This window comes from Numenius arquata, chromosome 8, assembly GCF_964106895.1.
Source record: "Numenius arquata chromosome 8, bNumArq3.hap1.1, whole genome shotgun sequence".
Taxonomy (NCBI): domain Eukaryota; kingdom Metazoa; phylum Chordata; class Aves; order Charadriiformes; family Scolopacidae; genus Numenius; species Numenius arquata.
The window spans coordinates 55,320,131-55,341,531 of record NC_133583.1 but is presented as its reverse complement, the minus strand read 5'-3'; the positions used below and the strand labels follow the sequence as shown (position 1 = coordinate 55,341,531).

Genomic DNA, 21,401 nt, shown 5'->3' with positions numbered 1-21,401 from the left:
AGCCGTATTTGCATAGCAGGTGGGGGCAGGAGCGAAGGGGGCGTGGGCAGGGGCGAGGGGGGCGTGGGCAGGCGCGAGGGGGGCGTGGGCAGGGGGGCGAGGGGGGCGTGGGCGCGGCGCCTGCTGGGAGTTGTAGTCTCCGAGGCCGAGCAACTCAGAGGCGGGCGGCGGCGGCGGGGGTGGTGGTTCTAGAGGTGTCACCTGGCTCTGCCCCTTGGCCAACCCTCCTTCATCGGTTTTACCTTCCCAACCAGCTGGGCAACTCTCGAGAGCAGCGGGACAAGAGGGTTTATTTGGGAAGAGAAAATAAATCCACTCCTCGCTGCTTGCTCCTCTCGATTTTGTTCGGGGGGGGGTAACCTGGTGTGATTGAGGGACTCCTGCCCCGCAGGCCTCGGCTGCTGCGCGGAGCCGAGCTGCTCCGACCGAGAGGAGAGCGGCTGATCCTCCCCTCAGAGGGCCGGGGAGAGAAACCCCCACAGCAGCCCCTTCCCTCCCTCCTTCCCTCCCCCGGCACCTCCGAGGCGAGAGGTGAGGGCGGCGCACCGCCCACATCCGCCTCACATCACTTCCTGGGCTTTAAAAAAGGAGGAAAGGAAAAAAGAGGAAGAAAAAAAAAAAAAAAAAGAACTAATCACCTAAGCGGGTCCGGTCCCGTTTCGGAGGTTTAGGGGCCGTACCCGGAGTGCCGCTGCTGCCCGCGCCGACACCATGAAGGCTCAGCCCGCGGCAGCCTCCATCTTCTGCCTGTGCCTGGTGCTGGCGGCCTCCGCAGCCTCCGCCGCGGAAGGGCTCGGAAAGGGTCAGGCAAACGTTTTCTTCGGGCTTTCCTCTCAACTTTCGCGGTGAACGGGTGCGCCGGGGCCGGGCCGGTTCCCTCAGCGGGCGGCGGGGAGGGGGGCGCGGGGTCGCCGGGCCGGCCTGGCGCTGCCCTTTGACTTTAAAGATGAGGCGGGTCTTTAAGCTATCTTTGCTATGGTGGTTCTGTTCCGGCTAAACCCTGAGTTTTCCTTTCGAGGGGCTTCGCTTTTATCTGGTCAAGGCCTTGGCGGGGGGTGGCACAGCCCCTCAGTGCCCCGTCAGCCCTGCCCGGCCTCCGCCGGCCCCTTCTGCTGGCTCCGCCGGGGGGCCATGAACGGCCCTTCCCTTCGGCTTCCCTTCTCCTTCCCGACCGCTCCTCGCCTCTCCTCTGGCTCTCCTCGGCCTCCTTCCGTCATTGCCATGTGTAATAGCCCGGTTCAGTCAGGGTACGCCTGAGCTTCCCCCCAGGTGGTGGCTTTAGCCTGTCTTAGGGATAAATCTCTTCTCTGGGGCTGGCAGTAACGCAATTTGGTCAATGACAGCCCAGCTTCGTGGTGTGGATCCCGGTCATTCCCCTTTTGTTGTACGGTTAATTCCTCAGGTGACTTTAATTCAAAAGAAGCACTCCGTAACCTATTGTGCAACGCTTTTACAAACATACTGAAGCTCACCACAAAGTGAGTTTTCATTTTAAAATAAGAAAAGCTTTCAAAAAGCGTTTCCCTGCTAAGTCAATAGAAGGTTTTCCCTGTTTTAACATGTTGGCCTTTGCATGAGATAGCTGACGTGTCAATATTCTGAGTAAACCTGACTTCTGCTAACCCAGTTGGTTTTTGCTCTGCTACGTCCGGCTGGTACGAACGTAGCCTTGTGTCTGGAGCTGCTTCTGCAGCTCATACGCGTGTGTGATTGGTCACAGACAAGGCATCCCCACCTTACTAACCCCACGACTAAATATTTGATGTGTTGCATCATGTATGTTCACAGTTGTTCCTATCAGGAAAGAAGATAAGGTAATAAAAATACTGAGCCAACAGTTCAAACCTCCCGGATGTGCTGAACTAAGGAGCCACAAGGTCTTGCTGACCCCGTTCTTGGCTTTCTCCAACTTCTTTGACATAGTCGTCTGCTGGAGGCAGCATCTACTTTCCCCTGCATCTTCACTGGGCAGCCTGTGGCTCCTGACCCCTGCGTAGCGCCCAAAATGTGTCCCCCTCGGCAACCTGGGCACTGGGGATTGCTGCCTAATCCTAACCCTCAGCATTGGGAAGGGGCAAGCCAAGGCTGATGTTTGGTCACCCAGCAGAGCCCTGTTACTGGAGCAATGAGAGCAGAGGAGTTCTTCCAAGGGAGTTCCCCTATGAACAGTTCCTGGATCTCCTTCGTCTCAGCTCTCCGTGTGGCTTTCTCCCATGTGTGGTAGCGCTGTGTCGGCCACAGGGTCAAAAAACCTGGCAGTCCCTTCTTTGCAGTTGTTAAACATACGCTCACTTGCTCTTATCTCAACCGACATAACAAAACTCATTATCTGGGTATGGGATAAAATATTTCCTGCATCGTTCACTCACTGTAACAGAAACACACATTCAGAAATCTGTGTAATGGCGTTCTTTCTTACTCTTCGATGATATTATCATCAGCGTAATAGTTTTAGAGCAATTCATGATCATGTGTTGGCCTAGGAATTTTTCAGTTTCGCTTTAGTTCAAATTCAGTGGGATTTAGGAAGCCAAACGCTGACATCTAATTTGTCACTAATCGGTTAATAAATGTTCACAGATTGAAAAAGAATGGGGAATAATCAGAAGGCCCTTCAATTTTAATCTCTGTTTGGGGGATTTTGGTGCCATTTGCATATATATTAAAATATTCATGAGTTTGGTATGGTTTTGTTAATTAATTTCAGTGGGATTCCTCATAAGACTATGTAGGTTGTAAGCATTTGCAAAGTCTTCCCAGGATTGGGATTATAGTTGGCTTTAAAAAAAGAATATGAAATGAGTTGAAGATATTCTTAAGGGTTGGACTGTTTTCCTCTGTTATCGACATGTTAAATTATGCAGCATTTATAAACCCTTCTCTCTGGCAGGTTTTGGAGATCATATTCATTGGAGAACACTAGAAGATGGGAAGAAAGAGGCAGCAGCCAGGTATGTCAGCTAGTTTTAAATACAGAAAAGCGTCTTCAAAAACATTCACAAAGGTTCTGTGTCAATTTAACCACAGAAAATAGTAAATATTAACAAACATGAAGGTGATTTGGGAGAGTGTTCAGTTCCCTATGGCTTATTAAAGAGAAAATAGAGAGTTTTGTTCATGTTGCTGAGGCACCACCTAGGTTTAATCACTGCTGTCTAATTGAATGATTTAAGTCCTAGCATGTCTTTAAAATGGGAATAGCTGAGTATTTATCATAGTAAAGAAAGAAATTGTTCTCAAACCCACAAACGCGTGTCTAATTAGTACTCAGTCCCCTGGAACTCAGCGGTGCTAATAGCTTCCGTAAAATTCCATGTGCCTGTATAGATGAGGTCTCAGTGTGAGATGAGTTATTTTGTTACTGTAAAGTAGAAGCTTTTCTGGGTTAAGCTTAAATTCTAAAAATAACACTGTCTCTATGAGAAGGTAAAAAATGACATTTTGACACATTTTTTTTCTCAGTATTTCTTCTGTTTCTTGTTATAATGTGAGAAGGAGAATTGGATGCTTATAAATTCTGCTTGTACATTTGAATTTATAACCCAGATCTGGCAATGCTGACATGAGCAGAAATTTATTATGCCTTCCAGGTTTGCTGTTTTATTGAGTTCTGCTCTCAAAATGATCCGTCTGGCCAGTTCTGCATCCTAGTGTAGGCACCAAATTAACCCAGATGGTACAGTTCAGAATCATAGAATCATAGGATGGTTAGAGTTGGAAGTTTGGGTTGGAAGGGACCTTAAAGATCATCGAGTTCTTTGATCTTAAGAAGTCGAAGTCTTAAGATAAGTTCATCGAAGTCTTACAAGTTTTTATAATGGGATATTTTAGCATTTATTTGATGTACCTGTGCATAAAAATAGATTATTTCAGTATTTGCAGGATTTTGCAATTTGCAATTGTACAACAACTTGGCAGTAAAGCAGAGGAAGCTTTAAAATGAGACAGAGGAGGGAGGGATGAAGGGAGGGATGGAGGAAGGGATGGAGGGCAAGCTCTGAGGTTTAGACAGGGTGAGAGCATTTCTGCTCAGAAACAGCCCGGGAGCAAGGGATGGCTGTAATGCACATTCTCTGCTTTTATAGAATCATAGAATGGTTTGGGTTGGAAGGGACCTTAAAGATCATCGAGTTCCAACCCCCTGCCATGGGCAGGGACACCTCCCACTAGACCAGGTTGCTCAAAGCCCCATCCAGCCTGGCCTTGAACACCTCCAGGGATGGGGCATCCACAGCTTCCCTGGGCAACCACTGCCAGTGTCTCACCACCCTCATAATGAAGAATTTCTTTCTAATATCCAAATAATAATTTCACTGAATTTCACTGAATTTTTTTAGAGTTGGAAGGGACCATATAGATCATCTAGTCCAACTCCCCTGCTGAAGCAGGATTGCTTAGAGAATGCTACTCAGGACTGCATCCAGGCGGGTTAACTCAGGACTGCATCCAGTTAATATCTAACTAATATCTAATATCCCACTATAATATCTATATCTAATAATATATAGTATTTATAATATCTAATAATATCTAATCTCTGACCTGCTCACCGGTTTGAGTTCAGCAGCATTTGCGTGTCAGTGAATCGAAGCTTTGGGAGAAACAAAACAAAACAAATAAAAGCAAACCTAAAAAGCAGATTTTTGTTCTAGGTCTGACCTTAGGTCAGGAGATGAGGAGTTATATGAAATTATCATTTGTGCAGCAAGTGGGATGCATCAGCGCCAGCGAAGTTTCACGGCTTTAAATCGATTTCAAGCCTGTAAACAGTAGGATCTGGATGTGTTGGAGAAGCTGGAGACGCTTCTTGTGGGTCCCCCTGTGGGCGCGGGTGGGGACCCCGCGTTCCTACAGCTCCTGGGTCTCTGGTTCCCGGCGGCAACCGCAGGACGGTCGCCCCGCAGGACCGCTGTCCCTGTGCCGCTCTGGCGGGGGTCGGGGCCTCCCGCCACGGCGGCTCCGGCGCAGGCCGCGGTTGCCCGGGCGACCACGCAGGGGGCGTGGGCACGTGGGTGACCCGATCGGAAGCGGTGGCGGTCTCCATCCGGGTCAGCATGGCGGCGGGGCGGGCGCGGCGGGGAGGATGCCGCTGGTGGTGCTGTGCGGGCGGCCGGGCAGCGGCAAGAGCCGGCGGGCGGCGGAGCTGCGGGAGGCGCTGGGCGGCCCGGAGAGGCAGGTCCACGTCGTGGCCGAGGCGGAGGGCGGCCGGGGGGAGCTGCGGGCCGAGGTGGAGCGGCGGCTGAGCCGGCGGGACGTGGTGATCGTGGACGCGGGTAACGAGCTGCGGAGCATCCGCTACGAGCTGTACTGCGCGGCCCGGCAGGCCGGCACGCCCCGCTGCCTCCTCCACTGCGCCGGCGGCCCGGGCCGCCCCGACGAGACGCCCTTCGAGGCCCCCGACCCCAACAACCGCTGGGACCGGCCGCTCTTCACGGTGCTCGGGGAGGAGCCGCTGCCGCTGGCCGCCATCCGCGCCGCCCTCTTCGAGAGCGCCCCGCCGCCGCCCCACCGCGCCACCCGTACCCAGCCCCTGCAGTCCAGCGGCTTCCTCCACCACCTCGACCGTGTCACCCAGGAGGTGTTGGCCGCCGTCATGGCCGCCCAGAGGGATGGGGCGCAGCCCGGCGAGGTGGTCCGTGTCCCCGGTGTCGCCGAAGGGCTGGTGCTGACCCGGCCGGTGAGCATGGCCGAGCTGAGCCGTCTGCGCAGGCAGTTCATCAGCTACACCAAGATGCAGCCCAGTGACGAAAACTTGCCCCAGTTGGCCAGCATGTTCCTGCAGTACCTGAGCCGCAGCATCCAGTGAACCCTGGCACCTGTGCAGGTGGCTGTGGTCCGGTCCCAAAGTACTCGCAACAGTAAGAACTTGCCTTCCAGCCACAGACCCTGCGGAGCTTGGGTCCCACGTATCATGTATCAGATCATGGAATCGTAGAATATCTCAAGTTGGAAAGGACCCATAAGGATCATCAACAGCAGCCCTGGGAAGATGGATGCCATGTCCCTGCAACATCTGAGCAAGCTGTATTGCTGCATCTGCATCCTGCATCTGCAGGGATGCTGTTCCCCCACCCCTGCATTCTCCCCACTTGCACCTTTACTGTTGCATCCCCAAGCAAGTGGAGTCTCCTATGGAGACCTAAATCCCAGTAATCAAATAGTGTCTCAACATGAAAGCCCAAAAGGTGGTGGCCGTAGGGAAAACTTTTCCCCTCCATGTTGGCATGTGTATGTCTTGAATAAGAAGATCGTTTTTTCCAAGGCTTTCTCCAGCTAATGTCAAACTGCAGAGGAGGCTTCAGGTCCAGAACTGGAACAGGCTGTATTTTTAGGGTGTGACTGTTTAAAAAAATTCTACTGAACCCAAGAGATAGATTTGCAAACTCTGTGCGACAGAAGGGTGCTGGCTTAGCAAACTCAAACCTCTCTGTTTCAGGTTTAACAATAAAATGTGTGCCTTAAATGAAGTAAAGTCTTCATTTACCTGTGGGACTATTTTATTGAAGTAACTCGCTATGTCTTTTCTCTGCAAGGTCATCATTAAATGCCTTTAAAACCATTTCACTGTTTAAGAGTGAGTGCTCTCATAGGAAAAGTGAGCTAAAATGACAGTGTCTGTTCCGAGTGAAGCTCTCCTGTAAGTCTGTACTAGCTGTGATGGGTAACTTAGTTTTGCACTTAGTTTCAACTAATTTCAGTCTTTGCTATATCACATATGTAGCTTATATAAACTTTTCACTTTCTAGGGGATGCTTCATTCCTCATTTTAATAAATTATGGCTTTTGGTTTTAATTGTATGTGTAGTGCTACCTGGGAGGAAATGGTAAAGTGGGGCAGGAGGGGTTACTTCAATTACAATGGCTGTTTATCTGACTTACTGGCTGCTATGTGGACTTAAGCACTGCAGAACTGCGAAACGATGACAAAAATGTTTTGATGTAAATAAGTTTATTTTCCCCGTCAAAGTAAAGAGAATAAAGCTGAGAAAGTACATTCAGTATCTCTAAAACTCCTGTGAGTTCTCACTGGCTGAATTGGTAATTCAGGACTGTGAGCCATTCCATTTAAAATCTGCTTTGAAAATTTCTCTTAACTTTAAAAGAAAGAAGTGTGTTGCAGTACTGATTACCAGGTGATTGAGCTCTTCTGACATGAAGCACTGATCCTTGATGATAAGAATGACGTGTATTTTCCAGTCTTAAATCAGCTTCTCCTCAAGAAAGAGGACGATCACCCATTATCAGGGAAAGGATGCTGATGCAATACAAGCTTTACAAGGGAAATGTGTATTCTTGCTTCTTACTGCAAACAGAGTCCTACGTAAAGGTGATAACATATTGGTTAGTTATTAATGGCAAACTTTTGTTTGAACTACTCTAAATGTCAGTTGCTTCCTCTCCGCCCTTTCCTGGTTGTGAAGGCCATAACTGAATGCTGCTAAGTAGAAATTTCCTTTCATATCTATCTACAGCTAAAGAAAAACTTGTACTTCAGTGCTGCTAGTAATTAATTTAGTTTCTGCCACGTGCAAAGGTGTTTGTAATTTCTCTGTAAGAAATTCACTTCATTTTTAACCCCCAAAATGGTAACAGAGTTTACAATAATAGAAAGCTTAAACTTTGCTTTGCTTGGCATATCGTGAAAGAAGTATCCATATAGCGTGTTCTCTGTGTGTCTTTCTTGATTCCTTATTTTCCTTCACGTAGTTTGAGGCTGTTCTTACTGGTCTAGAAGCTATATCATTATTACCAACTTCCCTTGGATACCCTTCCATAGCTTAGGGGGTTTATTGGTAAAAGAAAGGGGATGAGATACCCAATTCTTGTTCTTAGTCTTTCTTAGTTTATTCCCCTAGTCAGCTTTCACCAGTCCAACTGTTGGATGAAAGTGTTAGTAAGGACTTCTGCATGCAGAAGGTGTGGAGGTATGCGTTGTACTACCTGGATGTGCTCAACAGCAACAAAGGTCACCTGTAGTTTTATCACTTGTCTTGTTAGAAAGGTCAAATTGATGCAAAATAGTCAGGAGCCGTGAAGTGGTGGATTAATTGAATCACCAGCACTAACAACAGGAATTTGTAGTGTGTTTAAGGCCTCTGTTTAATTGCATGATGCAGCCTGAACATATTATAAAAGAGCTTAGAGAAATTGAACTTGGTAAGCTTGACTTTGTCAGAGGTGAAATGCTAGTGGGATTTTTGGAGAACAGGATTAAATAAAAATACGTCAGGCAATGGAAACTCAACCTTTAGGTAGTAGTATAGATAGTGAAGGTCAAGTGAATTATTTGGGGAGAGAGAATAATAATAACTTTTGTCCTTTTGCATTGCACTTAATTTAGGCTGCAGTTCCACACAGCCCCTCCCCCCGCCCCCCTTCTCAGTCCTGGCACTTGTCACATCTGTCACAGATTTATTTCAGCAGACCAACATGTAGGAAAACAGCCTGGCAACCAGAAGGTTTGCTAGGTTACTGTGTTTGATTATTGATCAGTGGAGGGTCTTAGTCACAGGAGGTGACAAACATACAGACCGTAGCGGGGAGAGGGACGGATGTGTGACTGTCATCCCCGGGATTCCTTTAAGCAGCCAAGAAAATCCATCCTGAGATCTCTCAAGCAGCTGATGTCACTAACCACTTCCAGTAAAAAAAAAACCATGACCAGTTGTGTATCTGAGCAAAAGTAAGCTAATTAAGAGCAAACCTTCCAAAGAGAGTCTCTTCCTCTACAAGGGCAGTTATTGGCTTGCAGTTATAATAAATTATTATTATACGTATTTTAAGATTGGGAAAACTTTTTGCAAGACAACCTTAAAACACAGCAGAATCTCTTTACATCTCTCTTGTTTTCCATTACATTTAGCCTTTGTAAAAGTCTTGACTGTTAAAATGTACGTGTAATAGAATGTAGTTTATGTAAGCTTTCCTTGACAATTTCCTTTCTTTTCTTTCTTTTTTTTTTAGTGGTTTGCCTCTTATGGTTATCATCCACAAGTCTTGGTGTGGAGCTTGCAAAGGTAAGTGCAACACTAGAGCTTCCTGAAATAATTGCTAAGTTTAAAGTATGAGTTAGTTGAGTGAGAATTGCTGGTTTACACCAAGGTTTTTGCTTTTGTTCCATTGATTCCAACATGACCACGTGTCTGTTGGCCAGGGTTCATCATATGGCTGCTCAGCAAGGATTGCTTCAGTTACCTCCTGTTCTGGGCCTGGCTTGAATGGTTTGATACATATGTTCTGTTTACTCACTGCTTATTGAAAAGTACCAGATCTCCAGAGGGAGGAATGAAGTCGAGGTTCTGCTGCTGACCTGGAAACCTGAAATCTTTTCCACTGTCTTTACACATCTCTTTTCCCCTCCCCAGCTTTAAAGCCAAAGTTTGCTGAATCCAAGGAGATCTCTGAACTTGCCCATAATTTTGTTATGGTCAACCTTGAGGTAGGCTGCTCTCTGATTTGTATCCATGTTACTGCCTAGTAATTAACCATTTGGAATCCCACTTAACTGGTTGCATCCTGTTTTGTGCACATCCTAAATCGTGCGCTCCTGAATAGGTATTCAGGATTGATTGATATAGTTGATCGTTTGAAAAAGAAATTTCTTCAGTCTGGTGATTTTAATTTTGTTTATAAACCTGGCCATATCTGTTGCCACGATAAAGGAATTTAGATTCATTCTGCCATAGAATGATAGAATGGTTTGGGTTGGAAGGGACCTTAAAGATCATCTGGTTCCAAACCCCCTGCCATGGGCAGGGACACCTCCCACACGTTTAATGCAAATTAACAGAACAGAAAAAAATACTGTTCTTTTCACAAACGATACTTTTTTAGGTAAGTATAACTTTCATTTGAGAGTGGAAGATACTGCACTTACCTAGTGTCTGTTCAAGATGTAAACTACTCCGGATAAATGGAATCTGAAGGCAATAGCTTGTTTCTTTAAAAAGAGTGCTGTATTTTGTTAGAGACCTTGCTAATATGTTCCCTCTCTTCTGTCTTGCTTTGGTAGGATGATGAAGAGCCAAAGGATGAAGCCTTTAGTCCCGATGGAGGTTACATTCCCAGAATCCTTTTCATGGGTAGGGTATCAACAGCTGTTTTATCCATTCACAGGACTGTGTTCTTATTGTTACCACCTAAATTTCCTGTTTGATTTCTTGTTTCATAGACCCCAGTGGAAAAGTCCACCCAGAAATCATAAATGAGAAAGGAAACCCCAGCTACAAGTATTTCTATACCAACGCTGATCAAGGTACTTGCAAAGTAGTTTGAAGTGTGTTTTTAGTGAGATAAAACTCTGGGTGCGTCCTGAGTGAGGGACACATCTTCCCTTTTGAGTGGAGAAAAATGATGATACTTTACGGCATAACTGGGAGCTGTTAGATACAACGTGGGTGAGTGGCTCTTATGCCTTGAGGAACCCCGTTCAAAATCATGACTCACCTTAATACCTACTATAATGTCTATAGGACCTAAACTTTGTCTCCAGTTGTGGCATGGAAAATCATGCAATTTGCATGATCCAGCTACAAACAGTTGGGAAAAGGGCACAGGACTGTTTGTTTTGTTTTGTTTTGTTTTTCCATGGGTTAAATTGTAGATCTACGTTCTGTAACTGTGTTATTTTAAAACACTTCTCATTACCAGGACACCTTGAGGTTTTCATCTTGAAATTAATAGTTGCTGTCTCTCTGTCTAATCTTTCAGTTGTCCAAGGGATGAAGGAGGCCCAGGAGAAGCTAACAGGTGACGCTTTCAAACAAAAACACCTGGGAGATGAACTATAATGAATACACTGAATGATGCTTTTCCATCACTTCAAAACTCTAAAAGGAAATGATTAAACAGACGAAGAATGTAGATGCACTGGAGGGACATAATTCTCCTGTCAACAATGTTAGGTTAAACCCTGTTCGGAGTTCACACACATGCATCAGTTACAGTGTTATCTCCTCCTCTGCCTGGCAGTTTGTGCTGTAATGGTTATTTGCAACTAGGTGATGTGCAAACACATCAGTTTGTGTGTTTGAGCAACCACTAATATTTGGTGTTAAAAGGGAGGTGTGTAGGACAAAATGTTCATTTGAGGACAAACAGTGTGATTGGAATAACTAGAAATAGTTGGCATTTTGATGCTTAATTGGGGTTGAATCCCTCTTTTCTCACTGGTGTTGTGTGATCCCATTGCTTTTACTGGGGATTCCTATGAATGGGGCATGTTCCTGGGCCAGGTGTTTTCTAGACATCCCAAATCGTGAATTCTGCCACTAAGCCAAGTAGAATCAATTTCATGAATGTCCAAGTAGCATGCGAAATTATTAGCTCTGCAAACACATTTTTGTGTAAAACTGTGTGCGATTCATCTTTATATGCCTTTGGGCAGAAATTTAACTTTTTCCTTGTGCACTCACCTTTTGATTGTTTTGTTGAGTGAGGGTGGGTTTTGTTGAAGCTTTATGGGGGTTCCCCTTTTATTCTTTGAATGTTTTTTGGCGAATGCCTTGCCATCACATTGTACTGTATTTTTGTACCAGGGTGAAAAATTAAACCTTTTTAAACATAAGTGTGCAGACAGTGTTTTGTGGTAAAGGGCATAGTTTGCCACTGTTAAGGATAGGGGAATATATTTTTTGTTTATGTTGCAGTGGTTATTAATGTTGAATGTCACACCTGAAGGAGGTTTCTCCTTTTTATAATTAAAAGATAACAGTTGTTTTTCCATGTAGTTACAATTCAGCCATTCTTATACTACTTATGCTGTTGAGGGCAGGGTAATACCTAGTGTTTATCTACTGGAACTGAAAAGAAAAATAGAGGGGAAAAAAATAATAAGCTCTTGACCTGCTGGTAACACTTTTCCTAACGTAGCCCAGGATGCTGTTGGCTGCCTTTGCCACAAGAGCACATTGTTCTTTCATGGTCAACTTGTTCTCCCCCTGGGCTGCCACATCCTCTGCAAAGCTGCTGTCAGCCCCCAGCCTGTACTGGTGCACAGGTTATTCCTCCCCAGGTGAAGGACTCTGCATTTCCCTTTGTTGGATTTCCTGACAACCTTCTGTGTCCATTTCTCCAGCCTGTTGAGGTCCTTCTGAGTGGTAGCACAACCATCTGGTTATCGCCTGCTCTCCTCAGTTTTGTATCATCTGTCAGTTTGCTGAGGGTGGACTCTGTCCGTTCATCCAGGTCGTTAATGAAGATGTTAAAGTATCGACCCCAGGGGTGCTCCACTACTGAGGAGCCCCTTTCAGCCCAGTGGTTCTGCCAGTTTTCCATCCACTTCACTACCCATTTACTTAGGTTGTACTTCATCAGTTTGTCTCTGAGGATGCTATGGGAGACAGTGTCGAAAGCCTTAGTGAAGCCAAAGCAATGCCTGCTGCTCTCCCCTCATCCACCAAATCAGTTTTCTAAAGGAAAAAATCCTGTCCAAAAGGCACTTCCCATAACAAACACAGAGAGAGAATTTTCTACAGATAATTTTTGAAGAGGTATCCGAGGACATTAGTTGGGGAAAATTATTGTATACAATAAAACCAACTTGTCCACTGAGTCCGTGTTTACTGTTCAGTAGCGTAATGAATTTTACTTTCCTAAGTAGTCTGCCTTTAAGGGATTTAAGACACCAAAACTCAATTGGGCACTAAAAGACAGGGACTCAGTGGAAATAATGGGATTATTGCACATTACAATTACCCTGCTCGGCTACTAAAAGTTATTCTACAGGTTTTATCCCCTGCTTCTCTTGCAAATTGTCTAATAAATTAACCATGAAATTGAACTCAGAAACTGTTCTCAAGTTGTATCAGCCTTCAAAGTAAATAATTCTATGTAAGTCCTGAAAAGGATTTGTGTTTTGCAAAATTGTCTTTCTTTCCCCATCTGTATTGGTTGACCTAATAAAAAATAGGTCCTGTCTAATGCTACTTACTTCATTTTATAGCCTTAGATTGACAGGACAGTAAAAAATCATTGATACGTTTTTGTTTCTTTACTTGCCACCAGGGGGAGGACTCTGCTTGTTCATTTGGGATATGAATCAACAAATAATAATTAAAAAAACACTCTCTGAGGCAAAATAGGGTGCACCTGTGCAATTTTCCAGGCACACTTTTGCAACAGCTCCACCCTTGTCTTACTTCTGCAGTGAAATTATAGCCTGTGAGATGCCCATCATTTGTCCCAATGCTGTGGTTTGCAAAATGCTCTGGTATCAGAAGCAACAGGGCCTCAAAGTCATTTTAAAAAAGTTCTCCATCTAGAGAGACCTCCCTTCAGTGGCAGATGTGGGAAGTGTGCTTCATCCTTTACCTTTAAGACCATCCTGATTCAAAATTACCCTTCTTCACCTTTCCTCTGATGTATCTCCTCTCCTTCAGCACTTCCTCCCTTCCAGTCTTGCTACTTCTGAAGGAAAAATACTCCATAATCCCTTTTCCTTTGTTGTGTGGCTGCCTCTTTTCTCTCTAATCCTTTCTACCCTCTCTATGTTCAGACTCGGTGAGCTGGTACAGCTTCCCCACCCTCCCTTCTCCTTTTGGACCTCAGAGGACCATGCTTTTGTCCTCTGTAGCAGGATGGAGGTGGCACTTGCTGCCCTGCTTGTTGTCTCAGTAGAATATGATGTACGTGCTGCCACAGCTCATTGCTGGGGACAGCTAGTTAACGTGTAAAAGCTGATTCACATCTCTGGATTGCAGAGCGAACTTACTTTTGATCTGTTACTTCAATATTTTTTTCTCTTTCTACTTGTTAGTTTTAGACCTGGACATTTTCGCTGCAGATTCTTCACACCTTTCTGCTTTTTAATCCAGATCAGGTGATCCTGCTGGTCGGCATTTTCTGTGGTGTGGAGGGATACATCTTGAACCTTCCATCCCACAGCTGCTTTATGTATGTTGTGTGACTCCACACACACAAGCAACTCCACAGGGTTTAGAGGAGCTGCGTACAGCTCAGTGGTGTTTGTTGTAGCTGCGTTTAAAGTTAATTATCCCCTGTAGCAGCTCAACAGCGCACAGTAACCGAGGCCTCAGATTAGTTTGCCCCCATCAGCTTTGTTTCATGTGCGTGCCCATCTGCATATGAGTTGCAATAAACCCTCATCCTTACATAACTTCTTTAGATACATCCCAGAAATCCCCTTGGATTCCCAGCTTCTACTCCTTTTACGGTGATAACAAAACCCAAAGACACTTCAAAATGCTTAGTATAGACCCAGGGAACTGTCAGGCCAAATCAATCTCATGTAAACAAACATGCTGTCAGCTCCCTTTCTCCCAGAAACAACCCACGGAGGAAAAAAACCTCAAAGTTAATTAAAGAGTGACCGGATTGCAGCTGGCCATCTGGCTGCCTGGGAGCAGAGGTTGCTTTGTGCACCTGGGGCTGAGCAAGCTTTAAGGAAGTGTCAGCGAGAGACACGGGAAACCTTTCCTTTGCCATGCTCGGCAGCGGGGGACAAACGTGCAACAACCAGGAACGCCAGGACGGCCAGAGTGTCCTGTCCGTCATCTCGGCATGCTGGGTTTAGGAGTCATCTTCTTCAAATGCACTTTTGTCCCCATGGCTGCTTGGCTGCCATCATACCTAGCCTGTATCAAACTGCTAATGAGCTTCATTCATTGTCCGCACTTAACAGCTTGTGTAATGAACACCTCTGAAGTGCGGTATTATTAAACCCAGATAAATCCAAGGTCATATGAACTTGGAGGTGATGAAACTCTTCTTAACTTTTGGCAAGAGGAGAGGCATTTGCATTATGCTGCAGTATTTATTTGCAGCTGACCCAGAACTACGCCTGGTTGGGTTTGCCCAACCAGGAGAACCGCTCCAGGGCTATTCCTTGATGATTGTGGCTATACGTGGATCAAAACTTGAGACCTGAGGATGAAGATTCAGAGAGCAGTAAAGGTGGAATTACACCCAGCAAAACTCTATCCAGAGAGCGGGATGAAAAGGGGAATTTCACTGCACGTTCATGCTCATCTCAAAGAAAGCAAAGCGCAAGGATGACGTTTATCTAAAAGGTTGCATCCCACTTCCAGACAGCTGTGTAAGTTGTTTTGGGGGCTAACTGGAGAGGGGATCTTTCTGCCTGGAGTGAACCAGGAAACAATCGTGAAGGTCTGTCAAAATGGTTAAAGTCACTTTATCTCAAAACTATTTGGCATATTAACTCATTCCCCCTTTCTTCCTCCAAGAAACGGGTGCTGATTTGTTAAGCAGTTTAGACAAATAAACTCAGTTTGCTTTTCCTTTCAAAGTTTGTCTAGCGTAAGGAGTGGCTGCGTGCAGTTCCCAGGCCTGCCATTGTCCGGGGAGCACCACTCCTCGGAGAGGTGGTGATTCACTCCTGCAGCGCCAGCCCGGTGCCACCACGTCAGCGTGGCCCGAGGAGGAGGAATCTCCACTGACAGCCACCAGCCACCTCCTGTGGCCTGTCACAGGCAGTGGGGACAAGGGCCAAGACTTGTGCGATCCCCCCCAAGGCTGTGGCAAATGTCACGGTGCAATTTTGCAATGGCTAAATACAGGGCAGGTTCCTTTGATTAGGGACCAAAAAGATAGGAGACCCCAAACTTTTCTGCTCGTAACTGTGCTGGAAGCAGGGACTGGCTGACCTGTGCTTGCGGCGTTCCAGGTTCTGACTCGGAACAGCAAGAGAGGCTGTTACACGCCACCCCGAGCTGGCACTCATCCCAGGACGGGGCAGAGAGGCCCATCAAGCACAGGGGACGTCCTGGGCATGGGATCACTGAGAGGGTGGCTGCTGTAAAAACAATCGAGCGCTTCTGAGCTGCTCCCATGTTCTGCTTTCCTCCGACCTACACATTTCTCCTTCTCCAGTCCCTGACATGACGTGGAAGATGAAGGGTGGACAACTTCCTAGAGTTTCTCCCCTCTCAAAAGGACACCATCCCATTGCTGCCATTCCAAGCCAAGCACAAGGGAGGGAAGATCCCACAGGAGCTGCAGGGGCAGGACAGGCTGGACTGAATCTGGTTCAGGCTGTAGGTGACCGGTTGCTGGTTAGAGATCCTTTGTTGGTATATACTCATTTTTGGACCATTTTGCATACACACAGTATGGTGTAGGTAGACATGTCACAGTAATGTTAATTGATAAGAACTGCAGATGTTCCCCCCGCTTTCTGAGTGTGTTTCAGGACACAACACTTTGGGCATAAAAGAAGCTCCATTGGCAGCACAGTCAAATTTGAACGTCAATTTATTGTGCTATTTCTAATATTATGAACAGTTTTCAAACTCAGATCTGTAAGGATTTTGGTGCACTAGCCCTGTTAAAGAGGCTGAAATGTGCACACACCCTGGGGACACAGCATGGGGCATATATGCTGTTTATTCCACACCGAAATGAAGAAGCGCCTGGGTGAGTGCTACCTATTCAAACAAGGAGGATTTTGTTTTCTCCTTGCAGTTGGCACGTTTTCACCGAGCTTTCCTGGACAACTCTGTGTGCAAACTGTGCTTCCTTGGGATACAATTTGGTCTATGTGTGACCTGTGCTTATTATGAGCTTAGATAATGTTGGTTTTTTTTAGTCCCAGGGCCATTAGTATTACTACTACTTACAGCACCGCACATAGACTATCAGCCTTGATTTACATGCTTTGCTGCTGCTCTCTCTGTAGTACTAAGTAAAGCAATAAATAAAATACTGCTTTTAGAAAAGAGAGAACCGAAAAGATTAAAATTGTTTTCTGAGGTCAGTTGCACTGTGTGAGGATGCAGTAACTGGGATTACAAATGTTGGGAGAGTAGCAGGGTCCGCATGTTGTGCTTGATAAATGTGCTTGCACGACTGCTGCAAGAGAGACAGAGAGATCCACATGTCAGAAACCAAGATAAAGCGTAACATCTGTTCTTCCCTTCCACCTCCCCGGGCTTGTGGGAGTTCTCTCCCGTTCCCTCATTTGCCCATCTATAAATCTAAAATAATACAGACCTCTCCCCTTGCTGGAAGTTGTGTAAGCAGCTCATGACTGTACAACGTTCAATCCTGGAAGGGAAGTGCACCAGGAGAGCAAACAACGTTCACTCCATAAATTATAGAAAAGTGGCTAAACAAAATGATAGACAGAAAGAATCACTACAAATTCCCCTGTCTCCCAATTACCTGGGTGCATCCCTTCTTCTCTCTGTTAGCCCTGACTAAGAAAGGGCTTTTATGAGGCTCCAGTACAGCTGGATATAAACACTGGCATTTCAGGGATGGCATAAAATCTGCAAATGCCTTTGGAAGTTAGGCTGAACAGTGGCCCTGGGCTTGTCAGGGGATGTTAAATCAGGCACTCACTTGAGCAGATGCCCAAGTGAGCCTCAGTCATAACGTGCCCTTTGCATCAAAGGTGTAGGCATCTGCCCGTGACCACTTACCTTCCCTGTCGGTGCTCTATAGGGCTGTTGGCTTGCAGTGCTTTTCTAGATTGAGCATCAGTCGGCAGGCAGAGGGAAAAGCATTGTCACCATCGCTGCAGACACCCTGTCGGGTAGAGTGGATGTCAGGTTTGGTTTTGAAAAAAGGCAGAGGTCACATTTCCCAGAGCAAGCAGAGGATTGCAAGGAGCTAAGAAGCTTTTTGTAGGTGTCAAGCCCGTTAGGCTGTCTTTGAAATAGCTATTGCAATGAGTCTATCATTTTGTTACACTATCAATTATTTCAAGTTGCCTACACAAAGCTGATACCTTGCTTAAGGCTTAAATCAAGGCCTGGCTTAAATAACAATAATTTTAGTTGGGGTCTTGATGGCAAATGAACATTGCCATTCTAGATTCTAGATGAAGAAAATCACTCCGATGCTGAGTAGAATCATCCTCTGGGCCACCTGGCAGATAGCCCTGACTTGGATGAAATGGAGAAGCTGTAGGGCAGCTCTGATCTGCAGTGAGGTGTTCCTCAAAGCTTCCCTGCAACTCTCCTGCGGTTGCTCCTAAAATTCAGACCTGGGCTATACACTAGTTCTATAGGACTGCCACACTCTTTGGATTTCTACATTCTCACGGTACTCTTAACTAGACAACTACCCTGGGGAAAACATTGCAATAAAAGCAATTTACAGACTTCTTTAAAGTAGCTGAACTGTTAGAAAGCTCAAGCTTGTCCAAGGGCCGGTTAACCTACAAGCCAGTCCAAAGACGGTTACTGAAGATCACCAGATGTGCCAAAAGCTTTCACAAGTAGCCAAAGCGATCTCTGTCCTGTCTGGGTAGTGGCCAAGGTGAGTCGAAGTGCTACACATCAAACACAGCAGCACACCATGATGAGACTGGGCGGGAAGGGGATGGTGGTCTGAAGGACACGGGTCGGGTGCGAAGGCACCTGCACCCCTCAATTTTAGAACCCCGAGTTCAGAGGTGGTCCCTGGAGGCTGCTCAGCTAGTCAATGAGAGAAGACAGGAATCCCGCAACTCCAGCATCTTTAGTTGGCTCCTGCGCTGGCCTCCCCTTGCAAGAAGCCACTCTCTCCCAGGGCCAATCAAGAACTTTGTCTTTGGACTCAGGTTCTTTTTGCTTAAACCCCGGCAGTGGGAAAACACGCTGCCATCTTTTGCTGGCTGTTTGGGAAGCGACCTCATTAGTTACATTAGAGGGATGTTTTAAACACCCATGATTTTGTTCACTTTTTCTAGGGGATCATCTCTGGAAGCAGTCTGGGTTTTCTAGCAAGGACTAGGCCACAATTAGGTCTCTGATCTTGAACTTGGGATCTGTTTGAAGGATTTTAAAGCCAAGAGGGTCTGCTGCGACCTCTTCATCAGACCTTCTTCAGACAAGCAACTTAGAGAGATCAGAGCCACCGCCTCATATTTTTTGTGTCTTCTCACCAGTAGAGACGTGTTCCTGATGCCACCACCTCCATCACTAGGCTTCAGAGTTAACAGTTCTACTGAAGTGAATTCCAGACCGTGTAGAGTGCAACAAGAATGGTAAATTAGGGTCTCACCTGGGACAGCGTTACCTGCCGCCGGGGCTCCAGGAACGCCTGAGGGGATTCACATCCCCGGGGAACGGAGCACCGGGAGAGGGAGCACCTGGACGGGGTCCCCGTCGGGCCTTCCTTCCCCTGCCGGCTGGCTCCCGCTCCCTGTGGAGCGGCTCCGCGGACGGCTGGACGCCCCCCAGGCCCTGCCGGGGCTCCGGCGGCCCAGCCCCGCCGTTCCCAACCGGCCACCGCCCCCCGCCCCGCCGCGGCTCCGCCTCCGGGGCCGCCCCAGGTACCGGCGGGGGGGCGGCTCCCGCCAGGCGAGCAGCGGCCGCGGGACCGGCACACGGCTTGGCTCGGCGCTGCCGCTCCTCCGCCTCAGGTAAGAGCCGCGGCCCCCCGGAGGAGGAAGAGGAAGGGTGCGGGGGGGGTCCCTCCTGCCGCGGTGCGCGCCGTCGGGGCGCAGCCTGCCCCGCCAAAAGTAGCCGTGAGGGGGGGACGAGCGGCCGCCGGGGCGTCGCCCGCCCCCCCCCAGCTCCCCTCAGGCCCCCGTTGCGCGGCGGCCTCGCCTCACCTCACCGTCCCCCAGAAAACTCCTGCCGCCCCCCTCCGTGCCCAGCATCGGGGCTGTCCCCGGGCTCGGCGGCGGGACGGTGGCGGAGCGGGGCGGCGGGGCCAGGGCGGGTGGCAGGAGGTGCCCCGGGGGGGGGGCGGGCGTCGGCTGCGGGGCCGGGACGGGGGCTCCGTGCCCCTGAGGTGCGGTGTGAGAGGCAGACCCTTCAGGAGCGACGTGGAGGAGGTGACAGCGGTTAAATCTCTAAAATAAATATTTATCGGCAATAAGAGGTGATATAATACTGCTTTATCTATGCAATATCCTGGGGGAGGGGGGAAGGAGGCTGGAGACCGTGGCCTTCCCGGCTGTTTTCCAGCTGGTGTGTAACCTTTGTCAGTTCCTGTCACCCTGGGCGGTTGTTTTCTGCTGGGGAGACGCAGCGCTTCCAAACAAAAAACTGTACGGGCAGTCAGACAAACTGCCGGGAAATCGGTGTGTGGGTGTGGGTGTGGGGGTGTGTGTGGGTGTGGGGGTGTGTGTGTGTGGTTTTTTTGTTGTTGATGCTGTCGGGAGGGTTGGGACCCGCTGCCGCCGGCCCGCTGGCTGCGCAACACCCACCCCCAGGTTTGCTGTCTCGCCATACAGGTGGAATAACAGCGTGTACATCCACGTACAGCAGCGGTGAGCCTGTCTCAGGACGTGGAACAGATCGATCCTTCTCGTTTAATTCATAAAAAGTCTAAACTTTCCGGTTCATGCTGTACAAAATACATGTGGTCTTTTTTTGCCATCTGTTCTGAGACTATGCATTTCTTCCCCCCCCTCTCCCCCTGATGTTTTCTCTGTGCACGCCAGCAGCACGGCAGCGTCGTCCGATGCGCAGGGGAGCATCGTGCTGTGGGATCGCAGGCGGTGTCACCGGCACAAACGTTTCCACCTTTTTTGCCTCCCAAGCTTCGGTCTCCACGCTGTCCTTGCCTTCTTACGGCAGGAGCAGCCGTGTGTTTGTGCAGTGCATCAGGTTGATCTGACCTAAATTAAGACTAACCTGACAAAAAAAGGAATAATAAAGGGGGGTGTTCCATTTTAACCTGGATTTTCCCTTGGCCCGAGACAATGCGAGACCGTGACCACAGAAGTTTAATTCATGTTTCTGTGCGCTTCCTTGGTGGCAAACCTGGTTTCAACCTCTCCTTTGTTTCTCATCACTCGCTCCTGACCTGCTGCTGCACTCTCAGTTGTGCCTGGTTAACAGTTTGTGGGGCTTCGTAGTAGACTGGATTAACTCTGGGTTCAAAGAAACCTCCTCTTTTAAGTGTTTTTCCACCCAAGGTAAAAATGCCAGTGGAACCATAGCCTTGATCTGTGTATTTGAATCTGTACCCAGATCGTGGGAGCACTGGTACTGGATTATAGTGGGTACAAGATCGAATCCATATGCTGCCGTATGTAAGTGTATAACTAAAAAGCTTTTATTTCTTGTTACTCGTGCTTGCTACCCTGGAAGTGGTTGTATATGCATTTATCGACACCTTGGTGTTATCACTGCCTTCAGGACTGTTTTATCAGGACAATTGTCGTTTCAGTCACAAGAAAGCCGAATAAACCAATCTTTAAATCAAACTTCCTTTGCAGTTTTGACCGAACTGTGCTGCCCTCTTTGCAGCTCCCATACGTTTGCAGGTAACAAATTGAGAAGACTTGCTGGCTTTAGGTTTTAATAGCAGTAGTTCTTGCTACACCTGGGTGGCTGGCTGGTGGTAGCACCAGGGAAGGGCACCCACATCCATCCACTTCACCCTCTCCAGAAAGTCCCTGCCTGTTCTCTGTTACTAGGTGGACCTGAGAAAGTAGTTCTTTCTGGGGTTCTTCTCAATGGCTGACCTTGGGAAATGTCCTG

At 47.5% G+C, this 21,401-nt stretch overlaps 2 protein-coding genes across 2 annotated transcripts; both read left to right on the top strand.

The window, feature by feature from the left end:
• Nucleotides 1-576: 576 nt before the first annotated feature.
• TXNDC12 (thioredoxin domain containing 12) lies at nt 577-12,918 on the top strand. Its single transcript, XM_074152426.1, has 7 exons — nt 577-802; nt 2,891-2,951; nt 8,965-9,017; nt 9,366-9,439; nt 10,013-10,082; nt 10,172-10,255; nt 10,711-12,918. Exons 1-7 carry the CDS (start codon nt 712-714, stop codon nt 10,788-10,790), a joined length of 513 nt encoding a protein of 170 aa, XP_074008527.1. The 5' UTR covers nt 577-711; the 3' UTR covers nt 10,791-12,918.
• On the top strand, nt 5,084-5,806 carry KTI12 (KTI12 chromatin associated homolog). The gene has a single exon (XM_074152565.1). It carries the CDS (start codon nt 5,084-5,086, stop codon nt 5,804-5,806), a length of 723 nt encoding a protein of 240 aa, XP_074008666.1.
• Nucleotides 12,919-21,401: the final 8,483 nt, after the last annotated feature.